Genomic DNA, 21,454 nt, shown 5'->3' with positions numbered 1-21,454 from the left:
GATTATGTGCCGAGGTCAACAAGGTCAAAGTCATGCTGTGTAGAAGACAGAGAGAGGGCCTGGTGCCCTGGTTTGTAATGTCTGTTTAAATACCATGATGACTAGTGGGAACAGACTCATGATACTTCCTAGGAAAAGAGTCTCGTATGAGATGTACTACTTCAGATGAAAGTCACTAGTCCAGATTACAGGCCACAAAAATCCCATTTGGAGGACCATTATTTTTAGCCATTCAATAATAGCTTCTTACAAATATTTCAACTTGGGAGGGATTAGTTTGTATTACATTTGTATGGAAAATTCAGCCACAGGTCACCTACTCGGTACATATTGGCGGGGCGATGAGTGATTTACAATTGAGGCATCTGAATAACAGGCTCATTACTTCAGGGTAGTTTAGTAGTGAATATTTTCCAATACTTTCGACCTGACCTGATCTCAACAAACTCTCTGGGAGACAAAATGGAACATAACATTCAAGTCATGTTTAGGGAGCACCAAATCCACTTTCGCTTTCAATTTAAGAATTTCATATCGATCATTTAATTTAGTTTCAATCACTGTTAAAGACCACTCTTTGACTTACCATAACATAACACCATGTATATTCTCCTGATGGAAACACATGCTTGTTTTAACATCTTTAGAACAATTGTTCAGATTAGGGATGTCAATGGTTAACCAGTTAGCTCGTTAGCTCATTAGCCAGCCAAAATAAATTAGCCAGCTAAGATTATCAGTTTAATGCTTATAATGTGTATTATTAGAGAAAGTCACAATCAACAATGGTTTAGAAAGGGAGAAGAAGTACAAGAGATATGTAGGATTTGCGCTCACATGTCACTGGCGATGGAGGAGTTTCTGGACATGGACTTGGGTGACAGGTCATAGTCCGAGTCCGAGCGGTAGAGGAAGGACTCTCTCCGCTGACTGTGGACAAAGTTGGCCTGCAGGACGAGCCCTGACCCTGGACTGGCCATGGGGTCCAGGGGGCTGCGTCCCGATGATGTGCCATTGTCAACATCGAAGCTACGGAGAGACAGAGAGATTAAATGTTAGAAGAGAGGTGTTCACATTCACAATCCAAAAATGTGCTTTTGCTCATTAGCGTTGGAAGATGTACCCCTTTTTGCCCAATGAGGTAATTTATGGACAATATTTCTGGAGTACCCCCAGAGGTAAAAGTTCCTTATTGAACCACATAAGTATAGACTCTGTAGATCTACCTGAGTATAGTCTCTGTAGAACTACCTGAGTATAGCCTCTGTAGAACTCCCTGAGTATAGTCTCTGTAGAACTACCTGAGTATAGCCTCTGTAGATCTACCTGAGTATAGTCTCTGTAGAACTACCTGAGTATAGCCTCTGTAGAACTCCCTGAGTATAGTCTCTGTAGAACTACCTGAGTATAGCCTCTGTAGATCTACCTGAGTATAGCCTCTGTAGAACTACCCGAGTATAGTCTCTGTAGAACTACCTGAGTATAGTCTCTGTAGAACTACCTGAGTATAGCCTCTGTAGATCTACCTGAGTATAGTCTCTGTAGAACTACCTGAGTATAGCCTCTGTAGAACTCCCTGAGTATAGTCTCTGTAGAACTACCTGAGTATAGCCTCTGTAGATCTACCTGAGTATAGCCTCTGTAGAACTACCCGAGTATAGTCTCTGTAGAACTACCTGAGTATAGCCTCTGTAGAACTACCTGAGTATAGTCTCTGTAGATCTACCTGAGTATAGTCTCTGTAGATCTACCTGAGTATAGCCTCTGTAGAACTACCTGAGTATAGCCTCTGTAGATCTACCTGAGTATAGCCTCTGTAGATCTACCTGAGTATAGCCTCTGTAGAACTACCTGAGTATAGCCTCTGTAGATCTACCTGAGTATAGTCTCTGTAGAACTACATGAGTATGGTCTCTGTAGAACTACCTGAGTATAGTCTCTGTAGATCTACCTGAGTATAGCCTCTGTAGAACTACCTGAGTATAGCCTCTGTAGATCTACCTGAGTATGGCCTCTGTAGATCTACCTGAGTATAGTCTCTGTAGAACTACCTGAGTATAGTCTCTGTAGAACTACCTGAGTATAGTCTCTGTAGATCTACCTGAGTATAGCCTCTGTAGAACTACCTCAGTATAGTCTCTGTAGAACTACCTGAGTATAGTCTCTGTAGAACTACCTGAGTATAGTCTCTGTAGATCTACCTGAGTATAGCCTCTGTAGAACTACCTCAGTATAGTCTCTGTAGAACTACCTGAGTATAGTCTCTGTAGAACTACCTGAGTATAGTCTCTGTAGAACTACCTGAGTATAGTCTCTGTAGATCTACCTGAGTATAGTCTCTGTAGAACTACCTGAGTATAGTCTCTGAGATCTACCTGAGTATAGTCTCTGTAGAACTACCTGAGTATGGTCTCTGTAGAACTACCTGAGTATGGTATCTGTAGAACTACCTGAGTATAGCCTCTGTAGATCTACCTGAGTATAGTCTCTGTATGACTACCTGAGTATAGCCTCTGTAGAACTACCTGAGTATAGCCTCTGTAGAACTACCTGAGTATAGCCTCTGTAGAACTACCTGAGTATAGTCTCTGTAGAACTACCTGAGTATAGTCTCTGTAGAACTACCTGAGTATAGCCTCTGTAGAACTACCTGAGTATAGTCTCTGTAGAACTACCTGAGTATAGCCTCTGTAGAACTACCTGAGTATAGTCTCTGTAGAACTACCTGAGTATAGCCTCTGTAGAACTACCTGAGTAAAGACTCTGAAGGACTACCTGAGTATAGCCTCTATAGAACTACCTGAGTATAGCCTCTGTAGAACTACCCGAGTATGGTCTCTGTAGAACTACCTGAGTATAGCCTCTGTAGAACTACCTGAGTATAGCCTCTGTAGAACTACATGAGTATAGCCTCTGTAGAACTACCTGAGTATAGTCTCTGTAGAACTACCTGAGTATAGTCTCTGTAGAACTACCTGAGTATAGTCTCTGTAGAACTACCTGAGTATATCCTCTGTAGAACTACCTGAGTATAGCCTCTATAGAACTACCTGAGTATAGCCTCTGTAGAACTACCTGAGTATGGTCTCTGTAGAACTACCCGAGTATAGCCTCTGTAGAACTACCTGTGTATAGCCTCTGTAGAACTACCTGAGTATAGCCTCTGTAGAACTACCTGAGTATGGTCTCTGTAGAACTACCTGAGTATAGCCTCTGTAGAACTACCTGAGTATGGTCTCTGTAGAACTACCTGAGTATAGCCTCTGTAGAACTACCCGAGTATGGTCTCTGTAGAACTACCCGAGTATAGCCTCTGGAGAACTCCCTGAGTATACTCTCTGTAGGACTACCTGAGTATAGCCTCTGTAGAACTACCTCAGTATAGTCTCTGTAGAACTACCTGAGTATAGCCTCTGTGGAACTACCTGAGTATAGCCTCTATAGAACTACCTGAGTATAGCCTCTGTAGAACTACCTGAGTATAGCCTCTGTAGAACTACCTGAGTATGGTCTCTGTAGAACTACCTGAGTATAGCCTCTATAGAACTACCTGAGTATAGCCTCTGTAGAACTACCTGAGTATAGCCTCTGTAGAACTACCTGAGTATAGCCTCTGTAGAACAACCTGAGTATAGCCTCTGTAGAACTACCTGAGTATGGTCTCTGTAGGACTACCTGAGTATAGCCTCTATAGAACTACCTGAGTATAGTCTCTGTAGAACTACCTGAGTATAGCCTCTGTAGAACTACCTGGGTATACTCTCTGTAGGACTACCTGAGTATAGCCTCTGTAGAACTACCTCAGTATAGTCTCTGTAGAACTACCTGAGTATAGCCTCTGTAGAACTACCTGAGTATAGCCTCTGTAGAACAACCTGAGTATAGCCTCTGTAGAACTACCTGAGTATGGTCTCTGTAGAACTACCTGAGTATGGTCTCTGTAGGACTACCTGAGTACAGTCTATATAGAACTGCGTTGTGATAATATGCAACACAGGTCAGGAAACTGACTGTAGGAGAGTAGTGTGTAGGTGTGGAATCTCCAGACACATAGACACAGGTGAGTTAACTAGCACAGCTAATTAGGCTGGTTAGTCAAGCTACAATGATGCCGTTGTCCTCCTGCTCCGATTAAGAATGGATTTCACCCATGTTCCCTAAGTTAGCGTCTGCCACAGTGGCAGCACAAGGAGGGGGGAACCTGGAGAAAGCCTGCACACACACACACACACAATAGACAGATGCATGCATGCAAACATGCTCACACAAACACAGACGTACAGACACACACAGGACCACACACACAAGGGATTCCCCAGTGTGACGTTGGGACCACACCAGGTCCCCTACCTACATCATCATCGGCCTTATCTGTTTAAAGACTCTCCCTGAAGACAATTCAGCCGAAGTGGGCCACCTCACAAGGAGGCCTGGGGTATGATGAGAGCTGGCTGTATTCATGCTTCCGATTGTCCTCTGTCTCTACTCTATCCAGTACGTCAGTCTTTGTGTGACTCACAGGGCTATAGGGACTATGAATGTCTACGCCATCATGATCTAGTTCTTCCATTGTATTAAAAAGTGTAAATCAAATCAAATCAAATTTATATAGCCCTTCTTACATCAGCTGATATCTCAAAGTGCTGTACAGAAACCCAGCCTAAAACCCCAAACAGCAAGCAATGAAGGTGTAGAAGCACGGTGGCTAGGAAAAACTCCCTAGAAAGGCCAAAACCTAGGAAGAAACCTAGAGAGGAACCAGGCTATGAGGTGACAGTGACTTCTCCTGTGTCTTGCTTCGTATCCATGTCACAAGTATTCTGTCTCAGTGTTCTTCATTTGTACAACCTACTTCTCATAGTTAGGAATGTTTTATCAAATCTTTATGAAACTCTGAATTAGGATTGCCGACAACTTTAGGCACGGACTGTCCAAAAGTACAGTAGCCCTGTCTAAAAGTGATCAATGAGTAGAAGTGTCAATCTCAGTTATAGAAATCTATAGCGCTTACATGTACATAGTCAATTTCCTGTAAATCCACCTTCATGATAATAATAATGGTGTCAGTAAGGAACTACAGGCCTCTTCATTAGAAACAGACATCTTCATGATAATAATAATGGTGTCAGTGAAGAACTACAGTCCTCTTCATTAGAACCAGACATCTTCAGGACATCTTCATAATAATAATAATAATGGTGTCAGTGAGGAACTACAGTCCTCTTCATTAGAACCAGACATCTTCAGGACATCTTCATGATAATAATAATGGTGTCAGTGAGGAACTACAGTCCTCTTCATTAGAACCAGACATCTTCAGGACATCTTCATGATAATAATAATGGTGTCAGTGAGGAACTACAGTCCTCTTCATTAGAACCAGACATCTTCAGGACATCTTCATGATAATAATAATGGTGTCAGTGAGGAACTACAGTCCTCTTCATTAGAACCAGACATCTTCAGGACATCTTCATGATAATAATAATGGTGTCAGTGAGGAACTACAGTCCTCTTCATTAGAACCAGACATCTTCAGGACATCTTCATGATAATAATAATGGTGTCAGTGAGGAACTACAGTCCTCTTCATTAGAACCAGACATCTTCAGGACATCTTCATGATAATAATAATGGTGTCAGTGAAGAACTACAGTCCTCTTCATTAGAACCAGACATCTTCAGGACATCTTCATAATAATAATAATAATGGTGTCAGTGAGGAACTACAGTCCTCTTCATTAGAACCAGACATCTTCAGGACATCTTCATGATAATAATAATGGTGTCAGTGAGGAACTACAGTCCTCTTCATTAGAACCAGACATCTTCAGGACATCTTCATGATAATAATAATGGTGTCAGTGAGGAACTACAGTCCTCTTCATTAGAACCAGACATCTTCAGGACATCTTCATGATAATAATAATGGTGTCAGTGAGGAACTACAGTCCTCTTCATTAGAACCAGACATCTTCAGGACATCTTCATGATAATAATAATGGTGTCAGTGAAGAACTACAGTCCTCTTCATTAGAACCAGACATCTTCAGGACATCTTCATGATAATAATAATGGTGTCAGTGAGGAACTACAGTCCTCTTCATTAGAACCAGACATCTTCAGGACATCTTCATGATAATAATAATGGTGTCAGTGAGGAACTACAGTCCTCTTCATTAGAACCAGACATCTTCAGGACATCTTCATGATAATAATAATGGTGTCAGTGAGGAACTACAGTCCTCTTCATTAGAACCAGACATCTTCAGGACATCTTCATGATAATAATAATGGTGTCAGTGAAGAACTACAGTCCTCTTCATTAGAACCAGACATCTTCAGGACATCTTCATGATAATAATAATGGTGTCAGTGAGGAACTACAGTCCTCTTCATTAGAACCAGACATCTTCAGGACATCTTCATGATAATAATAATGGTGTCAGTGAAGAACTACAGTCCTCTTCATTAGAACCAGACATCTTCATGACATCTTCATGATAATAATAATGGTGTCAGTGAGGAACTACAGTCCTCTTCATTAGAACCAGACATCTTCATGACATCTTCATGATAATAATAATGGTGTCAGTGAGGAACTACAGTCCTCTTCATTAGAACCAGACATCTTCATGACATCACAAAGGGAGGATGCCAGAAGAAAAAGGCCATGGAAAGAATCATAGTTTAAGTTCACCGTGTTCTCTGGAAGCAGATAATGACAAATTATTTTTTGATTCCTCTCCTAAAAAGGAGAAGAGGAGCCGGTCCTGCTGACAAAATAAGAACACCTTGACAAGAGAACACCATCATTCAAGGCGTATTTATCTTTTACTTCTCTTTTCAACTTGTGGAGCCTTGTGTTTTGGCTCCGGGAATGAAACATGTGTCAGTGCTGCAACCATCCCTCTGAGGCCAAGGATATAATTCTGAACTCTCATTTCTCACTTTGTTTTTGTGGTTCACTACTTTTCCTTCTCGTTTTAAATGCATTTTATTTTAAAGAGGCTATACAGAACTTTTTCCTATAGTTGTGCTCAAGCCAAAAGGGGTCATCTGAATGGACAGAAATAGTGTCAATACATGACCTAATTGGGCAGAAAAGGACACATCTCACCATAGTGTATTTCTAACCAAAGAAATGCAGAGTAAGTACTGATGTCCTGACACTAGTCAAAACTACACATCTACTCATTCCTACCCCGGCTGTACAGATGTAGGATCTTAACTAGATCACCATGTTGCAGGAGAACTTTCCTGCAATGCAGGACATTTAAAACGTGTAGTGTATTTGAGGGTTAAAAAGGCTTCTGAAGTATGTAATTGTATTTTCCTGCTGTAGCAAACTGGCTCAAATGAAGATCCAACATCTCTGCATACCCTTGGAACTTTCAGTCAGTGAGACAAAGAGGCCTATTCCCCACATACTCTACTGCTGACTGAAAAGGCCTATTCCCCACATACTCTACTGCTGACTGAAGAGGCCTATTCCCCACATACTCTACTGCTGACTGAAGAGGCCTATTCCCCACATACTCTACTGCTGACTGAAGAGGCCTATTCCCCACATACTCTACTGCTGACTGAAGAGGCCTATTCCCCACATACTCTACTGCTGACTGAAGAGGCCTATTCCCCACATACTCTACTGCTGACTGAAGAGGCCTATTCCCCACATACTCTACTGCTGACTGAAGAGGCCTATTCCCCACATACTATACTGCTGACTGAAGAGGCCTATTCCCCACATACTCTACTGCTGACTGAAGAGGCCTATTCCCCACATACTATACTGCTGACTGAAGAGGCCTATTCCCCACATACTCTACTGCTGACTGAAGAGGCCTATTCCCCACATACTCTACTGCTGACTGAAGAGGCCTATTCCCCACATACTCTACTGCTGACTGAAGAGGCCTATTCCCCACATACTCTACTGCTGACTGAAAAGGCCTATTCCCCACATACTATACTGCTGACTGAAGAGGCCTATTCCCCACATACTCTACTGCTGACTGAAGAGGCCTATTCCCCACATACTATACTGCTGACTGAAGAGGCCTATTCCCCACATACTCTACTGCTGACTGAAGAGGCCTATTCCCCACATACTATACTGCTGACTGAAGAGGCCTATTCCCCACATACTCTACTGCTGACTGAAGAGGCCTATTCCCCACATACTATACTGCTGACTGAAGAGGCCTATTCTCCACATACTCTACTGCTGACTGAAGAGGCCTATTCCCCACATACTCTACTGCTGACTGAAGAGGCCTATTCCCCACATACTCTACTGCTGACTGAAGAGGCCTATTCCCCACATACTCTACTGCTGACTGAAGAGGCCTATTCCCCACATACTCTACTGCTGACTGAAGAGGCCTATTCCCCACATACTCTACTGCTGACTGAAGAGGCCTATTCCCCACATACTCTACTGCTGACTGAAGAGGCCTATTCCCCACATACTCTACTGCTGACTGAAGAGGCCTATTCCCCACATACTCTACTGCTGACTGAAGCGTCCTTTGTGTGTGTGAGAAACCTATTCAGTGGGCCTCTAAGACCTTTCCCTAGCAACACACACAGACACATGCACACACACATGCACACGCACACACACACACACACACACACACGCACACACGCTTATAGAATTACAGTAGCGCCGTCTCAAATGGCAGCCAGGTAGCAAATGATCCGTCATCTCCTGAACTCCACTACGCCCAATACTCAGCCCAGACACCTCTACACACCCCCCCCTACGCCCAATACTCAGCCCAGACACCTCTACACACCCCCCCCTACGCCCAATACTCAGCCCAGACACCTCTACACACCCCCCTACGCCCAATACTCAGCCCAGACACCTCTACACACCCCCCCCTACGCCCAATACTCAGCCCAGACACCTCTACACACCCCCCCCTACGCCCAATACTCAGCCCAGACACCTCTACACACCCCCCCCTACGCCCAATACTCAGCCCAGACACCTCTACACACCCCCCCCTACGCCCAATACTCAGCCCAGACACCTCTACACACCCCCCCCCTACGCCCAATACTCAGCCCAGACACCTCTACACACACCCCCCTACGCCCAATACTCAGCCCAGACACCTCTACACACCCCCCCCTACGCCCAATACTCAGCCCAGACACCTCTACACACCCCCCCCTACGCCCAATACTCAGCCCAGACACCTCTACACACCCCCCACTACGCCCAATACTCAGCCCAGACACCTCTACACACCCCCCCCCTACGCCCAATACTCAGCCCAGACACCTCTACACACCCCCCCCCCTACGCCCAATACTCAGCCCAGACACCTCTACACACCCCCCCCTACGCCCAATACTCAGCCCAGACACCTCTACACACCCCCCCCTACGCCCAATACTCAGCCCAGACACCTCTACACACACCCCCCTACGCCCAATACTCAGCCCAGACACCTCTACACACCCCCCCCTACGCCCAATACTCAGCCCAGACACCTCTACACACCCCCCCCTACGCCCAATACTCAGCCCAGACACCTCTACACACCCCCCCCCTACGCCCAATACTCAGCCCAGACACCTCTACACACCCCCCCCCTACGCCCAATACTCAGCCCAGACACCTCTACACACACCCCCCTACGCCCAATACTCAGCCCAGACACCTCTACACACACCCCCCTACGCCCAATACTCAGCCCAGACACCTCTACACACACCCCCCTACGCCCAATACTCAGCCCAGACACCTCTACACACCCCCCCCTACGCCCAATACTCAGCCCAGACACCTCTACACACACCCCCCTACGCCCAATACTCAGCCCAGACACCTCTACACACACCCCCCTACGCCCAATACTCAGCCCAGACACCTCTACACACACCCCACTACGCCCAATACTCAGCCCAGACACCTCTACACACCCCCCCCTACGCCCAATACTCAGCCCAGACACCTCTACACACCCCCCCCTACGCCCAATACTCAGCCCAGACACCTCTACACACACCCCACTACGCCCAATACTCAGCCCAGACACCTCTACACACCCCCCCCCTACGCCCAATACTCAGCCCAGACACCTCTACACACACCCCCCTATGCCCAATACTCAGCCCAGACACCTCTACACACCCCCCCCTACGCCCAATACTCAGCCCAGACACCTCTACACACCCCCCCCTACGCCCAATACTCAGCCCAGACACCTCTACACACACCCCCCTACGCCCAATACTCAGCCCAGACACCTCTACACACCCCCCTACGCCCAATACTTCAGCCCCAGACACCTCTACACACAACCCCCCTACGCCCAATACTCAGCCCAGACACCTCTACACACCCCCCCCCTACGCCCAATACTCAGCCCAGACACCTCTACACACCCCCCCCTACGCCCAATACTCAGCCCAGACACCTCTACACACCCCCCCCTACGCCCAATACTCAGCCCAGACACCTCTACACACCCCCCCCCTACGCCCAATACTCAGCCCAGACACCTCTACACACCCCCCCCTACGCCCAATACTCAGCCCAGACACCTCTACACACCCCCCCCCTACGCCCAATACTCAGCCCAGACACCTCTACACACCCCCCCCCTACGCCCAATACTCAGCCCAGACACCTCTACACACCCCCCCCTACGCCCAATACTCAGCCCAGACACCTCTACACACCCCCCCCCTACGCCCAATACTCAGCCCAGACACCTCTACACACCCCCCCCCTACGCCCAATACTCAGCCCAGACACCTCTACACACCCCCCCCCTACGCCCAATACTCAGCCCAGACACCTCTACACACCCCCCCCTACGCCCAATACACAGCCCAGACACCTCTACACACCCCCCCCTACGCCCAATACTCAGCCCAGACACCTCTACACACCCCCCCCTACGCCCAATACTCAGCCCAGACACCTCTACACACACCCCACTACGCCCAATACTCAGCCCAGACACCTCTACACACCCCCCCTACGCCCAATACTCAGCCCAGACACCTCTACACACACCCCCCTACGCCCAATACTCAGCCCAGACACCTCTACACACCCCCCCCTACGCCCAATACTCAGCCCAGACACCTCTACACACCCCCCACTATGCCCAATACTCAGCCCAGACACCTCTACACACACCCCCCTACGCCCAATACTCAGCCCAGACACCTCTACACACCCCCCCCTACGCCCAATACTCAGCCCAGACACCTCTACACACACCCCACTACGCCCAATACTCAGCCCAGACACCTCTACACACCCCCCCCTACGCCCAATACTCAGCCCAGACACCTCTACACACACCCCCCTACGCCCAATACTCAGCCCAGACACCTCTACACACACCCCACTATGCCCAATACTCAGCCCAGACACCTCTACACACACCCCACTACGCCCAATACTCAGCCCAGACACCTCTACACACACCCCACTACGCCCAATACTCAGCCCAGACACCTCTACACACCCCCCCCCTACGCCCAATACTCAGCCCAGACACCTCTACACACCCCCCCCTACGCCCAATACTCAGCCCAGACACCTCTACACACACCCCACTATGCCCAATACTCAGCCCAGACACCTCTACACACACCCCACTACGCCCAATACTCAGCCCAGACACCTCTACACACACCCCACTACGCCCAATACTCAGCCCAGACACCTCTACACACCCCCCCCTACGCCCAATACTCAGCCCAGACACCTCTACACACACCCCACTATGCCCAATACTCAGCCCAGACACCTCTACACACACCCCACTACGCCCAATACTCAGCCCAGACACCTCTACACACCCCCCCCTACGCCCAATACTCAGCCCAGACACCTCTACACACCCCCCCCTACGCCCAATACTCAGCCCAGACACCTCTACACACACCCCACTATGCCCAATACTCAGCCCAGACACCTCTACACACACCCCACTACGCCCAATACTCAGCCCAGACACCTCTACACACACCCCACTACGCCCAATACTCAGCCCAGACACCTCTACACACACCCCACTACGCCCAATACTCAGCCCAGACACCTCTACACACACCCCACTACGCCCAATACTCAGCCCAGACACCAGTCCCAATACTCAGCCCAGACACCTCTACACACACCCCCCTACGCCCAATACTCAGCCCAGACACCTCTACACACACCCCACTATGCCCAATACTCAGCCCAGACACCTCTACACACACCCCACTACGCCCAATACTCAGCCCAGACACCTCTACACACACCCCACTACGCCCAATACTCAGCCCAGACACCTCTACACACACCCCACTACGCCCAATACTCAGCCCAGACACCTCTACACACACCCCACTACGCCCAATACTCAGCCCAGACACCAGTCCCAATACTCAGCCCAGACACCTCTACACACACCCCCCTACGCCCAATACTCAGCCCAGACACCTCTACACACACCCCACTACGCCCAATACTCAGCCCAGACACCTCTACACACACCCCACTACGCCCAATACTCAGCCCAGACACCTCTACACACACCCCACTACGCCCAATACTCAGCCCAGACACCAGTCCCAATACTCAGCCCAGACACCTCTACACACACCCCCCTACGCCCAATACTCAGCCCAGACACCTCTACACACACCCCCCTACGCCCAATACTCAGCCCAGACACCTCTACACACACCCCCCTACGCCCAATACTCAGCCCAGACACCTCTACACACACCCCACTACGCCCAATACTCAGCCCAGACACCTCTACACACACCCCACTACGCCCAATACTCAGCCCAGACACCTCTACACACACCCCCCTACGCCCAATACTCAGCCCAGACACCTCTACACACACCCCACTACGCCCAATACTCAGCCCAGACACCTCTACACACACCCCACTACGCCCAATACTCAGCCCAGACACCTCTACACACACCCCCAATACTCAGCCCACTACGCCCAATACTCAGCCCAGACACCTCTACACACACCCCCCTACGCCCAATACTCAGCCCAGACACCTCTACACACACCCCACTACGCCCAATACTCAGCCCAGACACCTCTACACACACCCCACTACGCCCAATACTCAGCCCAGACACCTCTACACACACCCCCCTACGCCCAATACTCAGCCCAGACACCTCTACACACACCCCCCTATGCCCAATACTCAGCCCAGACACCTCTACACACACCCCACTACGCCCAATACTCAGCCCAGACACCTCTACACACACCCCCCTACGCCCAATACTCAGCCCAGACACCTCTACACACACCCCCCTATGCCCAATACTCAGCCCAGACACCTCTACACACACCCCACTACGCCCAATACTCAGCCCAGACACCTCTACACACACCCCACTACGCCCAATACTCAGCCCAGACACCTGTCCACACACCCCCCTACGCCCAATACTCAGCCCAGACACCTGTCCACACACCCCACTACGCCCAATACTCAGCCCAGACACCTGTCCACACACCCCCCTACGCCCAATACTCAGCCCAGACACCTGTCCACACACCCCCCTACGCCCAATACTCAGCCCAGACACCTCTACACACACCCCCCTACGCCCAATACTCAGCCCAGACACCTGTCCACACACCCCCCTACGCCCAATACTCAGCCCAGACACCTCTACACACACCCCACTACGCCCAATACTCAGCCCAGACACCTCTACACACACCCCCCTACGCCCAATACTCAGCCCAGACCCCTCTACACACACCCCACTACGCCCAATACTCAGCCCAGACACCTGTCCACACACCCCCCTACGCCCAATACTCAGCCCAGACACCTCTACACACACCCCACTACGCCCAATACTCAGCCCAGACACCTCTACACACACCCCACTACGCCCAATACTCAGCCCAGACACCTCTACACACACCCCACTACGCCCAATACTCAGCCCAGACACCTCTACACACACCCCACTACGCCCAATACTCAGCCCAGACACCTGTCCACACACCCCCCTACGCCCAATACTCAGCCCAGACACCTCTACACACACCCCACTACGCCCAATACTCAGCCCAGACACCTCTACACACACCCCCCTACGCCCAATACTCAGCCCAGACACCTCTACACACACCCCACTACGCCCAATACTCAGCCCAGACACCTCTACACACACCCCACTACGCCCAATACTCAGCCCAGACACCTCTACACACACCCCACTACGCCCAATACTCAGCCCAGACACCTCTACACACACCCCCCTACGCCCAATACTCAGCCCAGACACCTCTACACACACCCCCCTACGCCCAATACTCAGCCCAGACACCTCTACACACACCCCCCTACGCCCAATACTCAGCCCAGACACCTCTACACACACCCCACTACGCCCAATACTCAGCCCAGACACCTCTACACACACCCCACTACGCCCAATACTCAGCCCAGACACCTCTACACACACCCCCCTACGCCCAATACTCAGCCCAGACACCTCTACACACACCCCACTACGCCCAATACTCAGCCCAGACACCTCTACACACACCCCACTACGCCCAATACTCAGCCCAGACACCAGTCCCAATACTCAGCCCAGACACCTCTACACACACCCCCCTACGCCCAATACTCAGCCCAGACACCTCTACACACACCCCCCTACGCCCAATACTCAGCCCAGACACCTCTACACACACCCCCCTACGCCCAATACTCAGCCCAGACACCGCTACACACACCCCACTACGCCCAATACTCAGCCCAGACACCTCTACACACACCCCACTACGCCCAATACTCAGCCCAGACACCTCTACACACACCCCCCTACGCCCAATACTCAGCCCAGACACCTCTACACACACCCCACTACGCCCAATACTCAGCCCAGACACCTCTACACACACCCCACTACGCCCAATACTCAGCCCAGACACCTCTACACACACCCCCAATACTCAGCCCACTACGCCCAATACTCAGCCCAGACACCTCTACACACACCCCCCTACGCCCAATACTCAGCCCAGACACCTCTACACACACCCCACTACGCCCAATACTCAGCCCAGACACCTCTACACACACCCCACTACGCCCAATACTCAGCCCAGACACCTCTACACACCCCCCCCTACGCCCAATACTCAGCCCAGACACCTCTACACACACCCCCCTATGCCCAATACTCAGCCCAGACACCTCTACACACACCCCACTACGCCCAATACTCAGCCCAGACACCTCTACACACACCCCCCTACGCCCAATACTCAGCCCAGACACCTCTACACACACCCCCCTATGCCCAATACTCAGCCCAGACACCTCTACACACACCCCACTACGCCCAATACTCAGCCCAGACACCTCTACACACACCCCACTACGCCCAATACTCAGCCCAGACACCTGTCCACACACCCCCCTACGCCCAATACTCAGCCCAGACACCTGTCCACACACCCCACTACGCCCAATACTCAGCCCAGACACCTGTCCACACACCCCCCTACGCCCAATACTCAGCCCAGACACCTGTCCACACACCCCCCTACGCCCAATACTCAGCCCAGACACCTCTACACACACCCCCCTACGCCCAATACTCAGCCCAGACACCTGTCCACACACCCCCCTACGCCCAATACTCAGCCCAGACACCTCTACACACACCCCACTACGCCCAATACTCAGCCCAGACACCTCTACACACACCCCCCTACGCCCAATACTCAGCCCAGACACCTCTACACACACCCCACTACGCCCAATACTCAGCCCAGACACCTGTCCACACACCCCCCTACGCCCAATACTCAGCCCAGACACCTCTACACACACCCCACTACGCCCAATACTCAGCCCAGACACCTCTACACACACCCCACTACGCCCAATACTCAGCCCAGACACCTCTACACACACCCCACTACGCCCAATACTCAGCCCAGACACCTCTACACACACCCCACTACGCCCAATACTCAGCCCAGACACCTGTCCACACACCCCCCTACGCCCAATACTCAGCCCAGACACCTCTACACACACCCCACTACGCCCAATACTCAGCCCAGACACCTCTACACACACCCCCCTACGCCCAATACTCAGCCCAGACCCCTCTACACACACCCCACTACGCCCAATACTCAGCCCAGACACCTGTCCACACACCCCCCTACGCCCAATACTCAGCCCAGACACCTCTACACACACCCCACTACGCCCAATACTCAGCCCAGACACCTCTACACACACCCCACTACGCCCAATACTCAGCCCAGACACCTCTACACACACCCCACTACGCCCAATACTCAGCCCAGACACCTCTACACACACCCCACTACGCCCAATACTCAGCCCAGACACCTGTCCACACACCCCCCTACGCCCAATACTCAGCCCAGACACCTCTACACACACCCCACTACGCCCAATACTCAGCCCAGACACCTCTACACACACCCCCCTACGCCCAATACTCAGCCCAGACACCTCTACACACACCCCACTACGCCCAATACTCAGCCCAGACACCTCTACACACACCCCACTACGCCCAATACTCAGCCCAGACACCTCTACACACACCCCACTACGCCCAATACTCAGCCCAGACACCTCTACACACACCCCCCTACGCCCAATACTCAGCCCAGACACCTCTACACACACCCCCCTACGCCCAATACTCAGCCCAGACACCTCTACACACACCCCCCTACGCCCAATACTCAGCCCAGACACCTCTACACACACCCCACTACGCCCAATACTCAGCCCAGACACCTCTACACACACCCCACTACGCCCAATACTCAGCCCAGACACCTCTACACACACCCCCCTACGCCCAATACTCAGCCCAGACACCTCTACACACACCCCACTACGCCCAATACTCAGCCCAGACACCTCTACACACACCCCACTACGCCCAATACTCAGCCCAGACACCAGTCCCAATACTCAGCCCAGACACCTCTACACACACCCCCCTACGCCCAATACTCAGCCCAGACACCTCTACACACACCCCCCTACGCCCAATACTCAGCCCAGACACCTCTACACACACCCCCCTACGCCCAATACTCAGCCCAGACACCGCTACACACACCCCACTACGCCCAATACTCAGCCCAGACACCTCTACACACACCCCACTACGCCCAATACTCAGCCCAGACACCTCTACACACACCCCCCTACGCCCAATACTCAGCCCAGACACCTCTACACACACCCCACTACGCCCAATACTCAGCCCAGACACCTCTACACACACCCCACTACGCCCAATACTCAGCCCAGACACCTCTACACACACCCCCAATACTCAGCCCACTACGCCCAATACTCAGCCCAGACACCTCTACACACACCCCCCTACGCCCAATACTCAGCCCAGACACCTCTACACACACCCCACTACGCCCAATACTCAGCCCAGACACCTCTACACACACCCCACTACGCCCAATACTCAGCCCAGACACCTCTACACACCCCCCCCTACGCCCAATACTCAGCCCAGACACCTCTACACACACCCCCCTATGCCCAATACTCAGCCCAGACACCTCTACACACACCCCACTACGCCCAATACTCAGCCCAGACACCTCTACACACACCCCCCTACGCCCAATACTCAGCCCAGACACCTCTACACACACCCCCCTATGCCCAATACTCAGCCCAGACACCTCTACACACACCCCACTACGCCCAATACTCAGCCCAGACACCTCTACACACACCCCACTACGCCCAATACTCAGCCCAGACACCTGTCCACACACCCCCCTACGCCCAATACTCAGCCCAGACACCTGTCCACACACCCCACTACGCCCAATACTCAGCCCAGACACCTGTCCACACACCCCCCTACGCCCAATACTCAGCCCAGACACCTGTCCACACACCCCCCTACGCCCAATACTCAGCCCAGACACCTCTACACACACCCCCCTACGCCCAATACTCAGCCCAGACACCTGTCCACACACCCCCCTACGCCCAATACTCAGCCCAGACACCTCTACACACACCCCACTACGCCCAATACTCAGCCCAGACACCTCTACACACACCCCCCTACGCCCAATACTCAGCCCAGACACCTCTACACACACCCCACTACGCCCAATACTCAGCCCAGACACCTGTCCACACACCCCCCTACGCCCAATACTCAGCCCAGACACCTCTACACACACCCCACTACGCCCAATACTCAGCCCAGACACCTCTACACACACCCCACTACGCCCAATACTCAGCCCAGACACCTCTACACACACCCCACTACGCCCAATACTCAGCCCAGACACCTCTACACACACCCCACTACGCCCAATACTCAGCCCAGACACCTGTCCACACACCCCCCTACGCCCAATACTCAGCCCAGACACCTCTACACACACCCCACTACGCCCAATACTCAGCCCAGACACCTGTCCACACAACACACAGACACCCATCTATGAAACCATAACATACTGTATAAGATCCATCTATTAACATGTAGAACTTTTCTGTCCAAGTCATCAGATCTACAGTATAACTGTAGCTTGGACTGTGTGTTTATGTTGTTCTAGATTTATGGCTTTGCTAACTAGAACAGAAGCCTGAAACCTACGGTTGAACACTGACCAGAACCCAACAAATGATTCCCCTTCATTTGGTGCCAATAACCTAAAAATCAGTCCCAGTCTAAACAACCTCAGTCCAGAGGTTTAGCAGAGGGTATTGTGATACGTCCCTGGGGGAAGCATGAGGTAGAGAAAGAGCTCAAAGTGCAATGTCTCAGTGTCTGTGTGTGTGTCTGTGTGTGTTTCTGTTTCTGTGTCTGTGTGTGTGTGTGAGTGTGCACCCGTTTGTGTGTGCATGCTTGCTTGAGTGTGATAGTTTTCTAGGAGAAGATTTGTATGTTTTTAAAGCGGTAATCCTACAAGCTTTTAATGTCTCAGCGTTGCAGTCATATCACACATGCTTCTTCCACAGCACGGCCGGAAAGGAGACCATAGGAAAGGTGAACCAGTTTGACCGGTTGTAATATGCCCATTTACAGCAGTGGTCACCAACCGGCCGATTGGCTGGTCTATCTTCATTCCTAGTCGATCAATGATAAAGGCTTGCACTCCTTTTTCATTTTCATGCATTTGATAGGCAAAGTGTTCCCATTTTGAACCATTTAATTTGTCTGAAAAGACAGGGGGAGATCTGTGGCTAAATTAAGTGCACCTACTGCGCTGGCCAATGGGATAGCTCAAATCTCCTTAGCTATAGCTTCCACGACCCCGGCCACAGCAAAGTTTGATACTAGCCTACGTGAGATTTCAGAACTTTTAAAACCATGACCAGAGAGAGAGTGTCAAAGAACAGAGCAAAGAGCTGTGGTTTGTATGAGTGAGTTCATGTCTAAGTTTTCATTCAGCACCGTCAACACTGCTTTTATTCATCACCGTCAACACTGCTTTTATTCATCACCGTCAACACTGCTTTTATTCAACACTGTCAACACTGCTTTTATTCAACACTGTCAACACTGCTTTTATTCAACACCGTCAACACTGCTTTTATTCATCACCGTCAACACTGCTTTTATTCATCACCGTCAACACTGCTTTTATTCAACACTGTCAACACTGCTTTTATTCAACACTGTCAACACTGCTTTTATTCATCACCGTCAACACTGCTTTTATTCAACACTGTCAACACTGCTTTTATTCATCAATGTCAACACTGCTTTTATTCAACACTGTCAACACTGCTTTTATTCAACACCGTCAACACTGCTTTTATTCATCACCGTCAACACTGCTTTTATTCAACACTGTCAACACTGCTTTTATTCAACACCGTCAACACTGCTTTTATTCAACACCGTCAACACTGCTTTTATTCATCACTGTCAACACTGCTTTTATTCATCACCGTCAACACTGCTTTTATTCAACACCGTCAACACTGCTTTTATTCATCACTGTCAACACTGCTTTTATTCATCACTGTCAACACTGCTTTTATTCATCACTGTCAACACCGCTTTTATTCAACACTGTCAACACTGCTTTTATTCAACACTGTCAACACTGCTTTTATTCAACACTATTACAAAACATAAATTGCGCTTCTCCCTACTTCCACTCGCGCTGCAGCTGCAATGAATGAGTGTATCGTGTATCAATATCCCTGCATTTTTATTATTATTAGCAGCCTGTCGTGTCTATTTTAATATCTAGGAATACTTCACTTTCTCTGGTCATAGGAACAACATGAATTTGTGCACGAGGCAGATGCGGTGCGTCTTGAGTTTAGCAATCAGCTGGAAGATGATGTCCCCTCTCTCTGGTCAGTCTCACTAGAGGAAAGGAAGGAGAAAGCAGGGACCATGAGAGGCGGACCCTCTGCTGCTCTCTCCCTCCCTCCGTTGAGACTAATGCCGTGTTCAAAGCAACTGGGAAATGGGAAATCTCTGACTTCCGACTTCAGTGCGTTCAAGACAACTGTCATTTTTGAACAGTCACCCAACTCGGAATTCCAAGTCGGAAACTTTGGCATCTTTCTAGACCTCAGACTTTCCAACCTGAAGATCACTGACGCCATGATTTGACGCTGTTTTTTTCCCAGAGTTCCCAGTTGTTTTGAAAGCACCATGACCATCCCATGCAGGTAGCCTACCATCAGTCCAGTAAAATAAAAATAAAAATTATTTGCAAATTATTTGAACTTATGCTCAGCTGTACCTCACAAGCGCTACACCAACTGATGTATTTTGTTATCAAAGCTTGAGTTTTGAAATATAATATGGTCTGAGAAGAACAATATTGCCAGGCCAGGCATGTAGCCAATATGCTGTGATAATGTATTAGGCCTACTGCACAAACCTAATTTCTACAGAACTGTTTTTGTTAGGTTAATGTTACGTTTTTTAAAAGGTGCACAATGCAGAAATCGCTGCGCCATTTCTTGAGTGCAAAAATGTAAATAGTTCACCTAATTTCAATTTATGTGAAATAACAAGCAAGTATAGTGTAGAGAATTATTGTACCATCAAAACCACTGTCAAATATCTTTCCATAACCAAAAATATTGCATTTTTATCTGTTTGAAGCTGGTGTACAAAACCGAAAGTAAAAGACGCAAAAACAAAACTTAAAAACAGGAAGCATAGAAATAGAACACATAGAACTTGCTTTCAATGCGAATGACAGATCTATATCTCACATTTCTATGTCAATTTGGTCAGTTCGCACAAAAAGTGACATATTGCAGCTTTAAGTCATGTAAAATAATCATCTGAGCGGTAGATCTCCGCTTACTTTTTGACTGAGAAAGTAATCTGGACTCATAAAAGGGTTGGTGTCCACTGATTTAGAGTAATATAATGGCTTTCC

The 21,454-nt window shown here is 49.8% G+C and overlaps 1 protein-coding gene across 1 annotated transcript in view; it reads right to left on the bottom strand.

The window, feature by feature from the left end:
• Positions 1-21,454, bottom strand: part of LOC120026496 (cAMP-specific 3',5'-cyclic phosphodiesterase 4D-like) — a 164,594-nt gene that overhangs the window by 57,663 nt on the left and 85,477 nt on the right. The window contains exon 2 of the mRNA XM_038971376.1: positions 838-1,029. Within this exon, the coding sequence (XP_038827304.1) occupies positions 838-1,029 (192 nt within the window). The remainder of the gene's footprint in view (positions 1-837; positions 1,030-21,454) is intronic.

Source organism: Salvelinus namaycush, chromosome 31 (assembly GCF_016432855.1).
Source record: "Salvelinus namaycush isolate Seneca chromosome 31, SaNama_1.0, whole genome shotgun sequence".
In the NCBI taxonomy this organism is placed as follows: Eukaryota; Metazoa; Chordata; class Actinopteri; order Salmoniformes; family Salmonidae; genus Salvelinus; species Salvelinus namaycush.
This window is presented reverse-complemented; position numbering and strand designations above follow the sequence as displayed.